The sequence below is a fragment of the Nuphar pumila genome, chromosome 5 (assembly GCF_984573655.1).
Source record: "Nuphar pumila chromosome 5, dmNupPumi1.hap1.1, whole genome shotgun sequence".
Classification (NCBI taxonomy): Eukaryota; Viridiplantae; Streptophyta; class Magnoliopsida; order Nymphaeales; family Nymphaeaceae; genus Nuphar; species Nuphar pumila.
In genome coordinates, this window is record NC_143253.1 from 94,407,273 (window position 1) to 94,424,602 (window position 17,330).

Here is a 17,330-nt window from a genome sequence, read left to right on the forward strand (position 1 = left end):
AATTTATGAGCTTTTCTTTGGATTGTTCCCAGTAGTGTAACTTATTTGAATATGGCATGACTGACAAAAGTATGATCTGAAGGAAAAACAAAACAAAACAAAACACACCTGGAGTCATTGCATTAATCATTGCTTCCATGATTTTCAAACTTTTCTCTGCTTCACGAATTTGTGCTGGAGTCACCTGTATCCATGCATAAACACAAAAATAACAAGCATAGCTATTAAGTTGATAACTAGGAGTAAATATTGTCATTGTTATTTACAAATTGAATAATTAATTTCTAGAGATTTATTGCCTCCCAATCAGTCAAGATGAAATAGACAAAAGGATAATTGACAAAAAAAAAGATGATGAAGAACTGAGACTAGGCATAGGCTGCCATTAGGGGTGGCAATCGGGTCAGGTTGGCGGGTCAGCATACCTCAACCCGAACCCGACCCGTTTATTAAACGGGTAACCCGACACGACCCGCCAACCCGCTTAATAAATTGGTTGGGTCGGGTAAACGGGTTGGCGGGTTAGCGGGTCAGGTTGGCGGGTTGGCGGGTCGGGTTGGGGGGTTGACCCGCCCGCCTAACCCATTTATTAAACGGGTCAGCCGAGTTGGCGGATTGGCATACCCCTAACACGAACCCGACCCATTTAATAAACGGGTTAGGCGGGTCGACCCATTTATTAAACGGGTTCGGTTTTGCCCAACCCGAACCCGCCTAAGAGTCGGGTTGGCGGGTCGTGTCAGGTTTTGCCACCCCTAGCTGCCATAAAGGAACATTGAAACTTATGGATTGTTTCTTCATTTAGATTGGAATTGTTACTTGAACTAAGAATAATTTTATGAGTTAGGACATAATACAAGATATAGTGTATTGACTTGAGAGACCAATGTACTCTTCACTGATGGCATTCCTAACAGCTCCCCAAAAATTGTGGTTGTGCATAACCATAGACAGTTTGTCTTTTAAAAACAACGCCATGCTGATTTAGAAGACTCTGTAGACAAACCTAAGATATGATGCTGATTACTGACAAACTAAGGATGAACCCCTTCTTCCTCTACTTTTTCACAAAGTGATAAACTTGTTACCCAGTCTTTTCATGTTGAGCATTCCAAGATATCACTCTCATACTTCATCCACTAAATAGAAGAGACACCGATTTTTAGATGAACAATGCAAACATATGTCTAATTCACAATACTTCAACAGTTATTTTAGAGCATCTCTTCCTACTTGAAAAGGAGATCAAGTGATTTTCAAGATAAAACAGTAGAGAAGGTTGTAGATCTAGCTGTCCAGTCAGCATATAATAATGAAACTACAACCAACATCAAGATATCCACCTACTTTGGCTTCATTATATATTAAACTGTTTCTAATCATTCCTTTAACACACCACAAAATCCTTTTAACCACCTTCATGTCACGAATTGCTGCATTTATCAATTAGAAATCATCCAAGATTTGCACATCACTGCGGTCTAACCATGCACATCATGATCCAGAACTTGGCCGTATTTTGTATAAGGTGAATCAACTGTATTCCATAAATGTTCTCCAGCATGATTAATCTAATAGAATAAAATGAAGCCCGGCTAGGATAGATCTGAAAGTCATCACAGAACTAGGATATGTGTATAGCCACCTTGATCATCCAATCTCACCCTATTCCCATGGTGAAATGCAACCATATCAATTGTTTGCATAATCTATTGTAACAACACCACCAAAATGTTCAGCATGTTTCTTTCAAAAAAAATATGTTCAGCATGTAAGCAAATCATACCTTTCCCATGCCTGGGATCATCCCAATTACACGGGTCATTGGACCCATTTGTGCAACAGCACGTGTTTGCTTCAGGAAGTCATTGAAATCAAATTTTGCACTCATTATTTTCTTCTGCAACTCCTCAGCATCTTCTTGATGCATCTAGTTATTAAACCAAATCGGAACAATCATATGTCTTCTCTGAAGAATATCATTAAAATAGGAAATGGAAATGTTACTTACAACTTCTTGTGCTTTCTCAACAAATGAAAGAACATCTCCCATTCCTAGGATGCGACCAGCCATACGATCAGGGTAAAAAGGTTCAAGGTCTTCCATTCGCTCTCCTCGTCCAACAAGCTTAATTGGTTTTCCTGATACCTGCAATGAACAAAGAATCAAACATGAGGGATTTTACAGATCATACTAAATTTTTTATCATGCCACTTAAACCAAATTATTGCATACATTGAAGTTCAAATAAAGTTAATGATTTTCCTTCTCATACAAACAAAATAACTCCTGCGTAATGAGCTACTGCTTTTTTCATACACAACTCAAACAATGTGATCCCAATATATTTTGGTGCCATAGGCATGATAAACAGAGAGAAGTAATATCTGGACTACCAATTGGTAATTTTAACTGAAGGAGACTGCAACTGTCCTCGGAAAAGTTCCAAAATTGTTTTTCTCATATCCCAGTTTACTTTTCCCCTAGGCATCCTTACAAAATTTTTGAGATTTTAGCTGTGAGTGAACCACATAAATCAGTAGAAAGAGTGCAACTCTTAATCCGAAAGAAAATGGATAATGATCAAACATTTGATTGATATCAACTGCACAAAAAGGGGCCAATGACAAAAAGATACACCTAGAAAGCAACAAATTATAAGAATATCAAAAAATAATGCTACTTACCCAATTTGATAACCAATAAAATGCCAAGAACCCTCCTTTTCCAATATAAAAATACATATGTAGCTACACATGATTCAACAAATATCAAATGTTTTACCAACTGATTATGAAGTCTTAGGTAAGTAAAAAACTCAAGCTTATCTCTGAATGAATCTAAAGTTGACCAAAATAGGTTAGAACCTAGACAGACTCTAAACCAATTGACTTGTCTTGAAAAAACAAAGTTTCTAATTTGTTTAAACCTTTTCTTTTATAATTATAAGTGCTTTTAACCATGGATGCTTCCAGGGGTTTGCTCTAAGGTCACAAAACATATATTACATGCCTTGCCTTGAACTGGAGAGCTTCCATCCTCACCAAACAAATTTACCATGTTGAAATAACACTGATCAACTTGACCCTAGTGAAAAGTATGTGGGGAAGAGGTGAGTTTAAAACATATTTCTCTACATGTACGTATTGTATGACATATAAATGCACTCTTCAATTTAACATTCAATATAATTTTAAAAGCATGCAATCTAGCATTGACAACTAGCAAAAAACAAAGCGAGTATGTTGGGTTAGTAGTCAATGATCTTACATTCTTTGAATGAAGTACAGGCAATAACCTAAGAAGTTAGCAGTTCACCTTAATTTCAGCTATCCATAACTAAATGAACTTTGGCTAATGTCTGCAGCAATTAAAAAGAAAAAAAGCAGGGTTTTCATCCAAGCTGTGATAAGTATCTCCTGTTTTCTAAACATATTGTTATTTTTCCTTCACATTTTTCCCCAAAGAACTGCTATAACATTAGGCATTATCAAAATATAAAAAAATGAATTTATCACAATATTATTGTGGTCATAATAGTACCATGAGAACTTTTGGTACCATCCCCAACTTGTAGGTCCATTTTCCTGTAACTTGCTACTTCCTTTCTCTCTTAAGTTTGCCAAGAATTTCTTGAGCCTTTTGTGAGAAAAGTAACATCTACAACTCCCAAAATATGATACCTATGGTATGGCTCCGAACTCATTAGTTCATTTTCCCAATGTGCATCAAGATGGGTACGGTTTTTGACCTTCTGTAGTCAGGACTCTTACTTTTGGAGTTTTTTCTTGTCATTACCTTTGGTGATTTGCTTTTCTTTCTTTAGGTGTTTATTTCATTGTTCTATCTTGAACCCTGAAAAATAAAAATGAGCATCACAAATGTGTGACCTGGAACGGAATAACACAAAAGTAAATAAATGTCACTTATGCACTTGCAAGGACACAAACAACTAAGAAGAATACTTGATCCAGCCACACTACCCACACAAGGGTCAAAACAAATGTTCTTGTATTGAATGAAATGCTCTAAAGGCATTGGAATATACATGGGCTTGAAGCCCTATTTACAATACATAAGAGGCAAAGGGAGCAGCCCAACTAGCTCCCAACGTTCAGCTCCAACCACTAGTTGGAGCTGCCCAATCACATCACATTATTACATAAAACAAAAAATAAAAATACACAGTTAGCCCCTAATAGGCTGACGCCTATTATTGTAAAACCCGGCCTTTTTGAGAAAAAAATGGACCCCGGTTGGATCCAGATCCAACCCGGATTCGGACCCAAACCCTCATCCCCTGCTTATAAATAAGCACGAAGGGGGTTTTCCTTTTACGCAAAAGAGGAACCCCCCCCCCCCACCACCACCACCACCATTTATCTCTCCCCGACGCCCCCCATCCCTCACTCCTCTCCTCCCTGCGTCTCCCCTCTCTTCACGACGTTGGCAACACCCAGCTGGCCTCCTCTCAAGTGAGTCCCCCCTTCTCTCCCTTCTCTCTCTGTTCTCCGATGAGAGCGCCCGCCATCCTGCCTTTTCCCCCTCTCTCATTTTTCCTCGTTTTTTGTAGGGAGGGGCGTTGCCTCCTCCCTGCACTCTCTCCCCCTCTCTGTTCTTTTTGTGAAGGGTGCCCGTAGGAGGTTCCCGACCTTCTGCCTCGCCCTCCCTCTTCTCTCAGTCTTCCTTGTGAGGATGCCGACAGGAGGTAGCCGACCTCTTGGCTCCCACTCTCTCTCTCGCTATTTCATTTCACAGGGAGGGGCGTCGCCCCTCCTTGCTCTCTCTCTCTCTCTCTCATTTAGCAGGGGAGGGGCGCTGCCCTCCCTGCTCGCTCTCTTTCTCTGTTCTCGATGACATTACGTCAGGAATAATCAAGATTCAAAGAAGAAGGCAAATTTCAACTTCTCCGCCAATGCCGGCCGCAGTGACTGCAAAAATAGCAAGGGCAACCATACAGGTCAGAAAGAAAAGTCTTCAAAGAAGAATGAAAAATTGAGTCAACAGAAAGAAAAGATAAAGCGGGATGGTTGGGGTGACGATCGCCAGTTTACTCCTCTTAAGCAGCCTCTCGATGAAATCCTTGAATATATGTTGACCAAGGAATTGGTAAAACTCCCCAGAGCCACAGATCCTCCCACAATCATGGAAAGATTCATGGACCAATTCTGCAAATTCCATCGGGCAGTAGGGCACGATACTGACCATTGTTTCATCTTCAAGAACATCGTTCAAGACTGCATTGATAAAAATCTCCTCGTTGAAGATGAAAAGAAGAACCAGTCATCCTGACTTAGCTTTTTTCTCAATCATTGATAAAACCCTAACCCCTTTATAAACTTTCTTAGAAGAGAAGAGAGAGTAGGATTAGATGTGTTGGAGGAGGCTCTCTCTCTCTCCCTCCTTCCCTCTCTTCCTCCCAACCGACCGGTGGCCTCCATTAGAAACCGAGTTTCTCTCTTCCGTGGGCTGTGGTGTAGTAGAGGGTACCAAGATTTTTGTGGGACTCTCCTCTACACTGTGAGCTTAGGAAGAGCTCCCTTCATCGTTTTCCAACAAGAAGGTGAGCAAAATCCCTTTGTAGTTCCATTCCTTCATGAAAAAATCGTGTGGTAGTATAAAGCCGCATTTTCCCTTCTTGCATCCCTTTTTTTTTGGAATGCAAGGGAAATGGCTGATCTTAGTCGTTCTTCCTTTTGTGAATGAATGTTTCTTTAAATCATTACAAAAAAAAGGATAAATGAGATGCTATGCATGCTAAAGGTTCATGCACGAGAACACACGATTTCCTTTGGTTCAAACTCGTTGCAACGCAATAGCCATGGCCGGACTTCTCAAAAAAAAAAAAATAGAGTGTGTGTGGGTGCGCCGTTTGAGGTTCACCGGGCAAGGGCTTTGGGTACCGAACCAACAGAAGTTCGGCCACCCCATGGGCATCGACCGTTTGAAATTCCACTAGAGGGGGGTGAATAGTGAAATACGATAAAGATCGATAAATAAAATAATCAGGCAATAAGGCACAACACATAAAACACAGAATTTATACTGGTTCGGTCAGTATCCAGACCTACATCCAGTCCCCAAGCAAACCACTTGAGCTTTCCACTATAACATCCGAGTCACCGGATAAATAGTACAACACCCTCTTCCTCAGAGGTCTTCTTCTCTCAACAGAGAAGGGGCACACCCTCTTCCATAGAGGTCTTCTTCTCTCAACAGAGAAGGACAACACCCTCTTTCACAGAGGTCTTCTTCTCTCAACAGAGAAGGGCAACACCCTCTTTCACAGAGGTCTACTTCTTTCAACAAAGAAGGAATACAGTGAATAACAGAGTTACAATACTTCCTATAGAACTTTCAGAATGATATGAATGCACGAATGAAGAATTCTCAGAATGTTCTGTTTGTCACTCAGAGGATACTCTTTGTCAAAGAGCTGGACTTGACTTTTTCTCTTTTCTTTCTTTTCTTTTTCTCTTTTTTTTTCAAGGCTCTCTTTTCAAATATCGAATAGGAATTTTTCTCGTTGTAAGCTCACACGTCTATTTCATTCCATTGTTTGAATAGTTTATTTGAGTGTGTTTATATAGCTTTTAAAAAGTAGTCGTTACATTTTGGAATTGTAACTTTTTGAAATGTGAAATGTTATGTCATTTCAAAAATATCTTTTAGAGAAGTTCGAGAATGCCTTTTTCCATAAAAGTAAAATAGAGGGTACACTAGTCGTTGTAATATTTTAGGTAATACATATTTTATGTAAAAAGTCTATTTCTTACAATAGTACATTGAACGTTGGGTTGTAGTTTTGTCTTTATTCTAATTAATGATTTGAGGTACATAAGTACTTCTTTACTTTAAATGAGTGTAAGTACAATGAGTGCTTTGAGATATTTATTTGTACATAGTCATGTCAAGTGTTTTCTTTATGTTGTGTTTTTCAAAGTCTTCAGAGAGAATGAGGACCAAAAGAAGGTCGACATTCTTTGAGAAGGATATTAACAAGGATTTGTTACAGGAGGTATTTAATGCTTTGTAAAGAGAATGATGACTTCAAGTAAGTCGACATTCTATGGTTTTGTAAAAAGGTAACTAGAGTCCTTTCAAAAACATATTTTATTTGTTTTTCTTTTGTGTAGCCGATTTATGTTTTTGTCTTCTTCTTGTATTAGAAACATTTCTTTAAAGAAGGTAACTAGAGTCTTTTCAAAAACATATTATATTTGTTTTTCTTTTGTGTAGCCGATTTATGTTTTTGTCTTCTTATATTAAAAAACATTTCTTTAAAGAAGGTAACTAAAGTCTTTTCAAAAACATATTATATTTGTTTTTCTTTTGTAGCCGATTTTATGTTTTTGTCTTTTTCCTACATTTCTTTTTCATGTTGTCTTGTATATAGTGTAAGGTACAATTATTACATGACAAAATATCTTTTTCATAAAGGGTTGTAAGAAGGTACAATTATTGGTTTTCAAAAAGGACTTTTTTGAAACTATCGTATACTTTTATGATATAGTGTTTATGAATGAGTATGTAATATGCAATATGCAAGTTCCTGAAGGTTCTGTTACATATGACTCTAAAGAAGAAAAAAGTCTTCATCTTGAGGTAGCCGATCTCTTTATTTGAACTTTAGGAATGCATGGCTCATCAAGCTTTTTCTTCAAGGAGTATGATTGCACCATAGTTGTACTTGAACAAGAAGTCTCCATCCTTATTGGGTTAGATATCCTTGCATCAAATACTCGTTAGATTTATGACAAAACATATTCAGTCATAATATAACATTTTTCAAGAGGACATATTATCATATCATATAAAATCAAATGAGACAGTGTATCATATTATGTGACATCAAAACAAAGTTTCTCAACATTCTCCCCTTTTTTGATGATGACAAAATATGCTCCCCCTGTCAAAAAGACATTATGCATAGAAATAATAGTATGATAAAATATTTGAAAAAGGTTTAAAGAGAGTATTTCTCCAATAATGGAGACAGGTTTTCTCCCCCTTTGTCATGGACAAAAAGGAAGGGATCAGAGTAAGAGAGTTATTACAGACCAAATATTACAGTCTAAAAGTAATTAAAAGTTATTACAGACCAAAAAAATGAGTTTATCTCGAAGGTGGAGGAGGTGAATATGTTCGGTCGGCACGATTCCGCTTGCGAGTCTGCTGCAACAGGGCTTGATTACGAAGGATACGATCCTGAGAGTGCTCGATATCCATCATAGCAGAAAAGTAATTGAAGGAGGATGTTGGATCTGCTTCATCAGAGTCGGGCATGTGCAGGGACCGTAGATTGAAGGTGGTATCAGCGAGGACCTGAGAGGGACGGAGGATGACTTCGTTGTGAAGGGGTACTTTGAAGTATTTGAGAATGGGAGTTATGAAACACCCAAAAAGAAGAGGCTCGAATTTTTGATAACGAATAAAAAGGTCGAAAAGAATGGATGACCAGTTTATCTGAAGAGAAGAAAAAATTGCGTAGATAAGAAGAGAGATTTTTTGAGGAACTAATCCCTGGCGGGGAAGCTTGGGATAGATGTTGTGGAGAAGAATATGGGCAAGTAGTTGAGCATGAGGTTGGAGATTCCTCATGTGCCATGGAAGTTGGTAGCAGTTGGTGCAGAGAAGTATTTTTCGAAGTACCGATCGTTCGATTGGTACTATGGTGTTAAGGTCGGTACCGGTGGAAGGTAGGTTTAGAATTCTACCTAGGTCGGAAGCATCGAAAATCATCAGCTTTCCTCGGACTTTGCTGGTGATTGTGGTTTGTTCATGATCAGTAGAGAAGTTGGTATAAAACAGTCGAACTAGTTCGGGATAATAGGCAGCTTGGGATGAAGATCCTAGTAGAGGTTTGAGTTCAGGGAGATAGGTGTCTAAGTCAAAGAGCATGAAATCGTCAAAGTTAACCAATTTACCTTCATGAATGGGGCGAGAGCATAGTAAGTTGTAATTGTGAAACAAATCTGGATACCTTAGATCTGCTGCAGTAATCACATTGTTGGAGGAGGAAGAGGCCATTGCAAGAGTTTGTAAGGAAAAAGGAGGACTAAGAAGGGCGAGTTTGAAGTGGGTAATAGTTTGTAGGATGATAGATAGACACGAGTGGAATTGGTGTGTGATGAACCAATCCATTAAATAGAGGAATGAAAATAATTTTGATAGGTTTTGAATGACATTGGAAGTGAGTGATTTTTAGATTTTAGTCAAATAAGAAAATCCGTGAGGAGTAAGTTAAGAGACTTGTGAATGACAAATCAAATCAATGTTTGAGGATAGTGTATTATATTAGGTTGAGAAGGACATAGTATTGAAATATATAGTATATATATAGATTTTACTATGGGTGAGTTTATCGACTAGTGAGAGAAGCCATTAATAGAGTATGGGGCAGAGTTGCCAGTCGAGGAAGCGGGAGCGGGAAGCGATACGGGAAGCGGAAGCGGGAAGCGAGGCACTTTCAAAAATTTAGGAAGCGGGAAGCGGGGGACCACTTAGGAGCGAACCGGGAAGCGTCTCGGAAGCGACATAGGAAGCGTCTCGGAAGCGACATAGGAAGCGAACCGGAAGCGACATAGGAAGCGAACCGGAAGCGACCTAAGAAGCTATAAATTTCTAAATTGTAAATTATAAGCTACAATGTTCTAAACTCTAAGTCTAACCTTAAAATTAACATAATCCACTACTTCACTTCATCATGCAAGATTCAAAATAAAAGTATACCAAAAAAATATTATAAGACCATGACAAAAAAGTAACATAAAAGTTTTTAAGTTGGACAACTCCAACTACATCATAAAAAAATAATAATAATTCAAGACTTCATTAATCTGTCATCTTTCTCTTCCCCTTCAAGTCAACAATAGATCGCGAACTTTCTGCATCATCACGTGCATCTTGTCCTCCACGACCATGTCTTCTGCTCCTTCCTTCATTTCCTATAATGAATACGTTAAAAAGTTAAAATGTTCAAAAACCATAATTTAAAATATAAAAAACACAATATCAACATACCTTGCCTAGGTCTCCGGCTAAAGAAACGATCAATCCGACCATGAGGAACTGATGGTCGCTCTTGTATATCTGCAGTTCTACTAGCTCTGATGGATTGATTTGTATCCTCTTGAACTTCATTTGTACGTATAATTATTGGAGGTAATGGAGCTCTTGGTTGTGCATCTTTATGTTTGGATTTGGAAATAGTGCTTGATTGTTGTGCACTATCATCCAAATCTCTCCATCGCATATCCTCTAATCTCAACGTATTTTCTTCTACAATAGGAAGTTCTGGATTGATATCCCATTTTCGACTAGGCCCTTCTTTATAGCGATTGTTGCACCTTTTATAACAAGAATATAAAATATGAATGTTAATAAACAATCAATGATAAAAAAATAGAAAAAAAATACCAAAACAAAAGTACAACACAGTTTAATTATACCTGTCAATCAATCGAAGATTGGAATGAATATACACTAAGGTATCAGCACGATCTTCATTGAGCCTATTTCTTTTAACATTGTGAATGTAACTATAGGTGCTCCACACTCTTTCTGCAGAAGATGTGCTAATAGGTTGAGATAAAACCTTAATGGCTAATGCTCTCAACTCCGGTGTATCACCACCATAAAAACGCCATCAATTAAGCACTGACATTGTAGGATTCAGTGCATCTATTCGTGCTGCATTTCGGCTAAATCTTCCACTTCTTGATGCAAAAGCCACAAGTTGTGACCTATAAAGTGTAGATAACTCTTCATTTCCAGAAGATATGACTTCAAGCGCAAGCATTGCACCGTCTAAGATATCATTATCTTTTTCTGCAAAAAAAAATGTTTAGTAACTATAACAAGAGAAATGCAAATGAAATAATAAAATAATTAAATCATTTAACTTTAAACTTTATTAAATAGATAGAATTAATTTTTTACCAGGAGAAACTCGTTTGACCCCTCCTGCTGCTGGGATTTTGAGATACTCCGACTCGTAATATTTTGGAGTAAGCATGTGGGCTAGACTATGGAGAGGCACATTCATTCTGTCCCATCTATTTGAGACAATCTTATGAATCTTTTCATATAAATCTGGTTGTCCTTTTAGATTGTCTTTGATTTCCCCCAACATGTTGTCCATGCCTTCATACACTTCACCAATTATAGGGCCTTCCTGATCACAAAATTTAATCATCTTATAGATGGGTTTTGTAATCAATAATGCTAAACGTACAGAATCCCAAAATTCTTCATCAAGAACAGTTGTTTCTGTTGTAACAGCCCTTTTTTTCATAATTTCATCCGTGCATGATTGCTTCCAATCACTCCATCTATCTGAAATTACTGTGAGCCTTAAGCTCTCCCTCACATCAAGCAAGCGTTTCAAAGTAGTATAATGTGAAGCAAACCTTGTTTTTGCAATCTTTATTAATTCTAATTTTTCATTGCTTCTAAAGATTGCTAGTGCTTTTGAATGATTTGTGATATACTTCACAATTTCTTTACTCTGCAAATATGTTTCTCCCAACCAATGAAACTCATGTGCCAAATCCTTGAAGATCAAATTAAGTGTGTGCACAACACAAGGTGACCAAAAAATATACTTGTACGTTTGTTTTAATTCTTCACCTGCTAACTTGCAATTTGCTGCATTGTCTGTAATCACTTGCACTACATTAGAAGGCCCCACAAGTTTAAATCCCGTTTTCAAAAACTCGGCAATGTTTGCAGCTGACTGTTGCACATTAGAAAAATCGCTTGCATATAAGAACATCGAGCCAAAACAGTTTGAGGCAAGTATATTTATCAAGTGTTTGTTCTTGATATTTGTCCAACCGTCTGAGACAATGGAAACTCCAAACTCCTCAAACTTTTCTCGAAATTCATTTAACTCCCTGTGAACACACTCTTTCTCACTGTCAAGCAACGTTGTTCGCGCTTTTTCATATGATGGGGGTTTATATCCGGGCACTTTACTAACTGCAGATATCATCTCTTCCCAATATGGTGATCGAAGCACATTGAAAGGTATGTCATTTGCACACAAAAATCTGATAATTTTGTGATCTACATCATCTCTTTCTACCTTTTTAAAGGTATCACGAATATCAACTGTTTTTCGGCTTCCACTAGATGATGTAGTAATACTAATAGGCTTCTTTGGAGTATCAATTCTTGATCTCCTCAACTCAAATGCACTTGATGAAACCTCCACTCGACGAACTTGCCTCTTAATTTTTTTTGCCAATTTTGCATTTTTTGCAACTTCAGGGCAAAAGGCAATCCCAACACTTTGTCCCTTTGGAGATCCCATGAGATGTGCAAAAACTCGAGTATATGACCCATGATAAATATTTTTGCAGTGCCTGCACATAAAAACTTGGGTTCCACCTTGCTTTCCTTGCCCACTCTTCTTTTGTTTCAATACATGGCGCCATAACACTGTTGTTTTATGCATGCTAGGTGGTTCATCATCTTGGTCATCTTCAGAATAGTAGTCATCCAAGTCATATTCTTCTTCATCTTCCTCATCAAAACAATTTTCGTTTCGGTCCTCAAACTGATATGGACAAGCAGAAGACCTCTTCTTGCCCTTCCCAACACCACTAGATGATTCATGCTCCAAATTGTACAAAGAATCGTCATCGTCATCAGAATTATCGTGATCATAGCTTGAGATGGTCATTAATGAAGCAAAGAACATGCAAATATATCTGCATCATAAAAGTATCAGAATCAACCTAAAACACTTAAAAAAAGCTATTATTAACAGTAAATAATGGAGAGTGAAGAACACAAAGCATGGGGATGTAAACAAAAGACTAAGCTAAAAAAGGGGGGGAAATTACGTGCAATCTGACTATCACTGAACTAAATACTCAAACAGGCACTTCAAGTTCTAATAAGAAACAAGCAACATAAATAACTGAGAATATAGAGAGCGAGAATAGTTTGATTGAACTGCTAAATCAGATCAAGAACATATAAATCCAGTTTTCTTTCAGGACTCCACTAAAGTTCAATACCCGACTCATTGGGAAATTCTCCAAGTACCCATCAACTTAATTTTGCACAAATGGAGAACATTAAAGTGCTACCAGCCTTGGCAAACATTGATCTCTGAGACAATAGACTTAGAACTGAGGTTCTAAATCATTACAGTTATCTTCTTCATGATAATGTTCATTTACTATTTGTACCAGGCACCAGCTCACATCCTCCAGCAGCTCTCAGCCTCTCACTGTACATCGGACTGAAGAAATAGCTTTTAAAATGTGGGAACAGCACACTCAAATGCTCTCCAATAAAACAATAATATTGCATATTATACCCGTTATACACCAATTAGTAAAAAAATTATTCATCAGTGTAGAATAGTTAAGATCATTAAAACCATCAACAATATCATGTTATCTCTAATGATACTTCCACCCCATCCGGTGCACTGATTTTCTTTGCCAACTGATGAAGTATAAAATGAACTTCCACATACATTATCACCATCATATCATAAACAACTGAAGAGTTAAATAAGAAGCTACAGCACATAATGGCCAATGCAAATTAACAATCCAGCTATATCAGAAAAGTTTTGTGACGAATGCATACCATCTGTTTAGATAAGAAGTTAATATTACATTGCTTACGCTATCAATAGACTAGTATCATGGAGACAATAAAAAACAACCCACTGCTTCATGCAGAATGAATAAAAAAAACGGCTGCGATAATGAATCAGAAACTAAAAAAACTACAAACAAACCCTTGATCTACAGTAACAAAAAAACCCTTGATAGTTATGAGAAATAGACGAGTCAAAAACCACAGTGGTTGTCAACATCGTCTGAAAAAAGGGAGAAAGGGGGGAGGACATAGGGCCACCCTCTGTCCCTATCGCCCACTGTGAGGAAAAGAGGGGGCGGAAGATAGAGGGTGTTCCTCTGTCTCCACCCGGCACCAGCACCAGCACCATGAAGAAGAAGTGCGAGACATGGGGGGTGCCCTTGCCTCAGCCACCAGCAGCCATGAGAGAGTCACGGACAGATATACACCCCGAAAAAAAAAACCCTGCGATAGATCTACACCGAGAAAGAAAAAAGAAACCCTTGAATTTGATCACTTTCCCCAAAACTACCCTATTGGATCCCACTGGTGGAGGGGAGCTCGCACGACAGAGAGATAGAGAGAGTGACAGAGCGTGAGAGAGGGGGATAGCGTACCTGAAGGTGAACATCTTCATCTTCGGAAGTCGGTGGAGGCCACCGGAATTTTTTGAGGTCGCCGGAACTCGGAGCTCGCCGAAAACTCGAGAGAGAGAGAGAGAGAGAGAGAGAGGAGTCAAAACGCGTGAAAAAACAAAACCCTAAGCCCCTTTTGATTTTATTTTTTCACGGGTTTTATAAAATACCCATTTTAACCTCGGTAAAAAATATAAATTCATGTGTAAAAAAAAAAAATTAAGGGCAAACTCGACCTTTCCATAATAGCGTCCCCCTTTAAAGGGGTACGCGTACCTCTTTAAAGGGGGACGCGTACCTCTTTAAAGGGGTACGCGTACCCCTTTAAAAGGGTACGCGTACCCCTTTAAAGAGGTACGCGTACCCCTTTAAAGGGGGACGCGCTTCCTCAATTGAACCTGCGCTTCCCCTCGCGTTTCGGAAGCGCTGCGTTTCGCGCTTCCGAAACGCGTCCCGGGGAAGCGCGCTTCCCCTATTCTATAGGCGTTTCCGGTAACTCTGGTATGGGGTGTCATGTTGAAGTAAAAAGAGTGAATGATTTTTGAAAATAATGGCCTAATAAAACAAGCAACTTTTTACTTTATGTGGAGGTATTCTAAATTCGTGAATGGAGAGTTTAGAATAGGACAACCCATGGGGTATGAGTGAGAGGCAATAATAGTTTTTATTTATATATATGGATAAGCGTGAAAAGGAGAGTGAAAGATATAAAAAGATGATACGGATATGTAGAGAAGAGAGAAAGGTTATAAAGGACAACATTTACTTGATTTAGATATGACATAAAGTAGAGTTAGAATAAATAAAGTTTTGCTTGGATACAAGACTTTAATGATTCTCGATTTTAGAGAGATATACAATGTAAGAGAGAGGCATGGTCACGGATGGAAAGAAATGTCATGATTGCTTATTTAATATAGAAATAGTTTTTATGGAAATAGGTCATAGGGTGATCATGTGATGTGTACTTTGAAAGATATGACATTTTGAAAGAAAAGAATGACTTAAAAAAATGTGTCATGATTAATGTGTTTTCATATTTGTAATTTTTATGAGTATACGTAAATATGAGGACACACTTTGACTTTGAATAGTGGTAAGAGAGATGATGAGACAAAAAGATATTCATGAGTGAAGAGTAATAATTCTTTTTATAGGAAGTATTTTTATGGATATGCGTGGAAGGAGTAAAAGTAGACATAAAGAAAAGTGAGATGACATATATGGATTTTCGAGTAGGATAGGAATAAAAAACAAGAGAAAAATTCATGATTGATATGAGATGAAAGACATAAAATAAAGTTATGATTGACATGAATTAATGTTTATTTGATAAACATATTTTTAAAGAAACTCGATTGGAGAGAGATATAAAATATATGAGAAGGAGCTACGTATAATATAAAGAGAGAGAGATAGATAAAAAAGGTGATACAAAATGTACTAATGGGTGGAGTACAAGTGTTTTTATGATACTTTTTGCAAAAGATGTAAAACATAAAGAGGTGATAATAGATAGTTCGTTAGGCTATGATATAAAAGATGATATAGTAAAAATTTACGTGAGATATAATAGAGTGTACGTAATCTATGATATAACAAATGATATAGCAAAAAAAATTACGTGAGAACATAGCAACTAGATCTTTTAGAAAAAGGTAAAAGAACAAAAAAAAAGTAATCATTCGATTTTAACTAATGAAAAGCATGAGTTCTCATAAACTAATATGTTATCAAGTAGAAAGGTGAAACAATTTATCGTAAGAGAAGTTTTCACAAAAGGACAAAAATAATAAAGGAGTTATGAGATGTTGTGATAGCTTTTAATATAATTGGTTTTTATGGATATGAGTGAAAGGAGATAGGACAAGGAGTCATAATGGATGTGTACTTGAAAGATGACAAGTTGAAAGACATAAAGCATGTGTCTTATAAGAGTTTAATGTATACGTGAATATGGAAACCTAGTTTGACTAACAAAAATCGATAAGAAGAAAAGCTATTTAAAATAAGATTTTAACAAAACTTATAAGAAGTATTATAATAAGTGTGATTAATTTATAAGTCACTTAGTTTGCATATTCCTAGTTCTCTTCTAATTCGTGTAAAGTCTTCATGTTTCAATGGTTTAGTGAATATGTCTGCTAACTGTTGATTAGTGGGTATGAATTCTAGTTTGATTATGTTGTTTAAGACTTGTTCTCTTAAGAAGTGGTGTCTTATTTGAATGTGCTTAGTTCGTGAGTGTAAAATAGGATTCTTAGATAAGTTTATAGCACTCGTATTATCACAGAAAATAGTTGTATTTTCAAAATTTAAACCAAAATCTTTTAAGGTTTGTTTCATCCAGATAACTTGAGTACAAGCTAGGCTAGCAGCAATGTATTCGGCTTCAGTAGTTGATAAGGATACACAGTTTTGTTTCTTACTGAACCATGATACTAATGAGTGCCCTAGCATATGACATGTTCCACTTGTGCTTTTTCTGTCAGATTTACTTCCAGCAAAGTCAGCATCGTTGTATGAGATTAGATCAAATGTAGAGGATTTTGAATAGAATAATCCAAAATCAACTGTCTTTTAAATATCTCATTATTCTTTTTACAGCTTTAAGATGTGATTCTTTTGGATTTGACTGAAATCTAGCACACAAGCAAACACTGAACATAATATCTGGACGGCTAGCAGTTAAATAAAGAAGTGATCCTATCATACCTCGGTATACATTTGTATCAACAGACTTACCATCTTTATCTTTGTCCAAAACAGTAGTAGTGCTCATAGGAGTAGATTTTGAAGCAGTTGAGTTCATGTTGAACCTCTTCAGAAGTTCACGAGCATACTTAGATTGATTGATGAAAACTCCATCCTTGGTTTGCTTAATATGCAGTCCAAGAAAGTAGGTGAGTTCTCCCATCATACACATTTCAAATTCTTTCTGCATGGACTTAGAAAATTCTTCACAAAGAGTGCTGTTAGAAGATCCAAAGATGATATCGTCGACATATATTTGAACAATTAGGGTATGATTATTCACTACTTTAACAAATAATGTAGAGTCTGCTTTGCCAACAGAAAAACCAGTTTTT

General features: G+C 37.3%; 2 protein-coding genes across 2 annotated transcripts in view; both read right to left on the minus strand.

The window, feature by feature from the left end:
* LOC149837839 (signal recognition particle subunit SRP54, chloroplastic-like) overlaps positions 1–17,330 on the minus strand; it is a 99,518-nt gene that overhangs the window by 13,893 nt on the left and 68,295 nt on the right. Inside the window, exons 10-12 of the mRNA XM_090006217.1 lie at positions 2,012–2,149; positions 1,787–1,930; positions 109–184 (exon numbers count right to left, since the gene is read on the minus strand). Coding sequence (XP_089862343.1) covers positions 109–184; positions 1,787–1,930; positions 2,012–2,149 — 358 coding nt within the window. The remainder of the gene's footprint in view (positions 1–108; positions 185–1,786; positions 1,931–2,011; positions 2,150–17,330) is intronic.
* LOC149837840 (uncharacterized) lies at positions 9,424–10,642 on the minus strand. Its single transcript, XM_090007513.1, has 4 exons — positions 10,453–10,642; positions 10,025–10,350; positions 9,585–9,948; positions 9,424–9,549 (listed from the first exon to the last, which is right to left on the minus strand). Exons 2-3 carry the CDS (start codon positions 10,254–10,256, stop codon positions 9,836–9,838), a joined length of 345 nt encoding a protein of 114 aa, XP_089863639.1. The 5' UTR covers positions 10,257–10,350; positions 10,453–10,642; the 3' UTR covers positions 9,424–9,549; positions 9,585–9,835.

Excerpts from the sequence above, each read along its gene's own strand:
- LOC149837840 (XM_090007513.1), bottom strand. The coding sequence starts at position 10,256 with ATGCGATGGAGAGATTTGGATGATAGTGCACAACAATCAAGCACTATT. Across the intron at positions 9,949-10,024 it reads TAGCCGGAGACCTAGGCAAG|GAAATGAAGGAAGGAGCAGA; the intron begins GTATGTTGATAT and ends TATTCATTATAG.